Source organism: Neoarthrinium moseri (assembly GCF_022829205.1).
Source record: "Neoarthrinium moseri strain CBS 164.80 chromosome Unknown scaffold181_Wmoseri_CBS_16480, whole genome shotgun sequence".
NCBI classification, from domain to species: Eukaryota; Fungi; Ascomycota; class Sordariomycetes; order Amphisphaeriales; family Apiosporaceae; genus Neoarthrinium; species Neoarthrinium moseri.
The window spans coordinates 306-3,480 of NW_026055295.1; the positions used below are offsets into that span (position 1 = coordinate 306).

At 59.0% G+C, this 3,175-nt stretch overlaps 1 protein-coding gene across 1 annotated transcript; it reads right to left on the reverse strand.

Annotated features, from left to right (window-relative positions):
- Positions 1-575: 575 nt before the first annotated feature.
- On the reverse strand, positions 576-1,085 carry JN550_013910 (uncharacterized protein; the record flags this gene model as incomplete). The annotated part of the gene is made up of 1 exon (XM_049312549.1): positions 576-1,085. One exon carries the CDS (start codon positions 1,083-1,085, stop codon positions 576-578), a length of 510 nt encoding a protein of 169 aa, XP_049164121.1.
- Between the last annotated feature and the right edge of the window lie 2,090 nt (positions 1,086-3,175).

A 3,175-nucleotide genomic window follows, 5' to 3' on the forward strand; every position in this document is an offset into this window, starting at 1 on the left:
ACAAACGTTAATTCAAAAGCCAGGAACGTGACTTTGAACAACGCGCCGCGTGTCCCGGTCGGGTGCAGCTTGGTGATTCCTTCGTCCATCGATTTCTGAAGCTGCGCTCATAGGAGCTTAAGAAACTCGCCCCGACGGACTGGATGGTCTAGCCGCGACTCACATTGACGGTGCAATGTAATGTTCGGACATCGTTCGCCCAAGCGGCCTCTGCCAGCCACTCCTAGTAGACATTGATGAGTGCAATATTGCTGGCTTTCCTGCCCATTCTGGTCTTGCCGGCTCCAAGCCAAAATGCGTTCGCTGCGTTGAGACTGCTGGACAGCCTTGGTGCGCCGCTCCGACGGGCTCGGTGAACCTGGTACCGCCCGCTCGGCCAGGTCTGACGACTCGTCACTCTTCCTGCGCGCTACAAGTGGTGATCTGCTTACCCTGCTGTGTGTCGTGGGAGCATATGCGCACGCCAAGCTCGGTGGTGCCGATCGCCCATGTGACGGGATCGAACGTAACGTCGTTTCAAAGTCCTCCGCCCAAGGACGTAGACGCGCAATCACGCGATCCCGCTCGTCCCGTGGTCACGGCCGCGACTGCTCCTCTACCAGTCCCAAGGCCATCAGGCTGAAGGTCAGATACTGCCCCACTGCCGTGCACGCATGGCGTTCGTCCGCCGACCGGTCTGCCATCTCAAGGGCCTCGGGATCTCGCCAGTCCATCCGCAGGGAGACGATGGTCTCGCCCGTCGTCAGCAGCCCGTACTCGAGCCTGCCGTTGATCACGTACTTATAGGTCTGGGTGACGGCCGCCGCGGTAAGCCTCACGGCATGGTACTCGAATCGCCCGATCGGGTCGGCCGCCGTCGGAATGGTCTTGCGATTAGCCACGTCGGCGAAAATGTTCATCGGATGAAGGCCAGCTCGAAGGTGCGGCACCGTGAGCTTGTGGGTTGCTTCGTATTCCGACACGTAGAGCATGGTGCGCTGTGTCTCGCCAGCACCCTCCGACCTATAGACGCAAATCTGGTCTAGGCGGCTGCCGGCCGAAGTGGGCACGGCGCCACTGCCTGGAGGTATGACGCCGCCTAGCATACCTAATGGCATTCAGATATGCTATCAACGCTCTGGCCGTTGCGGGTCTTGCTTAGAACCCTCTCCCACAGCTACGGCTACCCAGGGCTTCAATGGCCGAGTCGCCCTGATGCTGCTGCTTCTTATTCAGCTGCTTAATATCGCTGCGCAGGTTCTCCTTCGGCTAGCGGGCGGGGATCCCGCAGACGCAGTCGATATTCTGCAACCTGCATCTCCCATAGCGCTTTTGTCCGTCGCACTGGGGGAGGAAACCGACGAGTCAGCTCAGTGCTCAGGTCGGAGAGGAGAGGAGGGCACATACCTTGGCGCACTCCTTGCGACATTCGGTACAGGCATTAGAGTTCACGATGCCGAGGCCTCGGCGCCTCTTCCTGGCAGCGTCGTGGTTAGCAGACGAGCTGCCGGGGGCTAGATACTGCTCCGAGGCGGCCGACGCGGGCTCGGAACTGGTGTGGTCTACTCAGGCCTGGCCCTAGCTTTGCGACCCCTCGTCCATCTCTGCTATCTCTTGGGTTGAGACTGGCAGAGCATTCTTGAGGGCGTGCAGAGCTCAACTCCTTGGTCGCCAGTCCATCGGCCCAAGACCAGTTGAGGTGCCGACTGCATGTCGCGACCGATTCAGGGTTCGGCGCGGCAGAATCGACAAGAGCAGAGACGTGGTAGGTCGCGGGGAGCTGTGTTGGAGCCTGATAGTTCGATGGGCAGAATGAGCGGTCCTGCAAAACGGCGGGTCATGTAGATTGGACAGCCGGTGGCGGCGACGCGTGCCGTGTGCGTGTGCGTGTGCGTGTGGTCAACGAGTGGCACGGTTGACGAGCAGCGGGATCGGTGGAAGGTGGGCGCGCCCACGAGACGTACTTAGATCGCATCGTATCCGATGGTATCGTGTCGTGTCGTGTCGTGTCGTGCCTGGTTTGGCGCTGGGCGAAGGCTCGATTGGCACCAAGACAGTGGTTTCGTGCACGTGCTGCGACGTATTGTATTTGAGCTTGGACGCCGAGAGGAATGGACGGCAGACAGGATTGCGCGAATGGCCTGGAGCTGTTTTGGGTTGACAAAATTCATTTGACGAGCGACCACACGGAACGCTGTCTGGATGTCGAGTTCCTGCCACGCGACAACCTGAAGTCAAAATGAGGCTGATTCAGAAAGTGATCGATGCTGGGCATGAACTGCCTGCGGGGCATGAGCTGGCGCAGGCACGGAAGGTTGCCTGCAGCCTACAGCCACTAGGGCGCCATCCGTCCCCTAGCAGCTTGGCAAACAAGTTTTGCGGGCCGTAATTCGACGTCAGGTCGTGGCAGGAAGTCGACTTCCAAAGCGAAACTCGTTTTGGTCACTCTCCAGACGACCGAGCTCATTTTCGAACGTGCCCCCTTCTGTTCATTTGTGGGCCGAGTGGCCTGTTTGGCACGCGATGATCCATGGACATTTCTGGCCACCAGCGCTTCGGACGCGACAGAAATGTCTTTGGGCTTGCGACACGGCATGGAGCTGGTCTTGACAGGCAGTTTGAGCTCAGGAAATGGAACGGTTCAGGAAGCGTCGCCGACCGAGACGATTGAAGCGAGGCTACGGATGCCAGATTATGCATTGCAGGCGCGACACGGCGCATCACGGCGTACAGCACATCACGGCACACCACGAGGGTATCACGGCACATGGCGGGGGCAATGTCGGCACATCACCTCACAGTGGACGTGTCACGAAATACAACTGCCAGAACCAAGTCTGCGGCTCATGGCATCTGCGATCTATTGCCATCTAACACGACTACATTGCGTCTCTGCATTGGATTTGCCTTGAAAGAGACAGTTTCGTAGCCAGCACCACGGACAGGTTGCAGAGGCCGTCTTCGCTGGCCGGTACGCGCGATTCCACATTCACGACACCTGTCGGATTCCACATCGACAGGAACACCCCGTCACAGCCCTTAGCTGGAACTCCTACTGAAGCACGCCGTTCAGCGGAACACCAATGTCTCAAGCATGCCACACAATCTCGACGCATCTGCTACTCGCCTCTCTCGCGGACGGGACGACACGGTCGGCGGGGTTTCAAGTCACGCCTGGGTAGATATCGTTTGACAG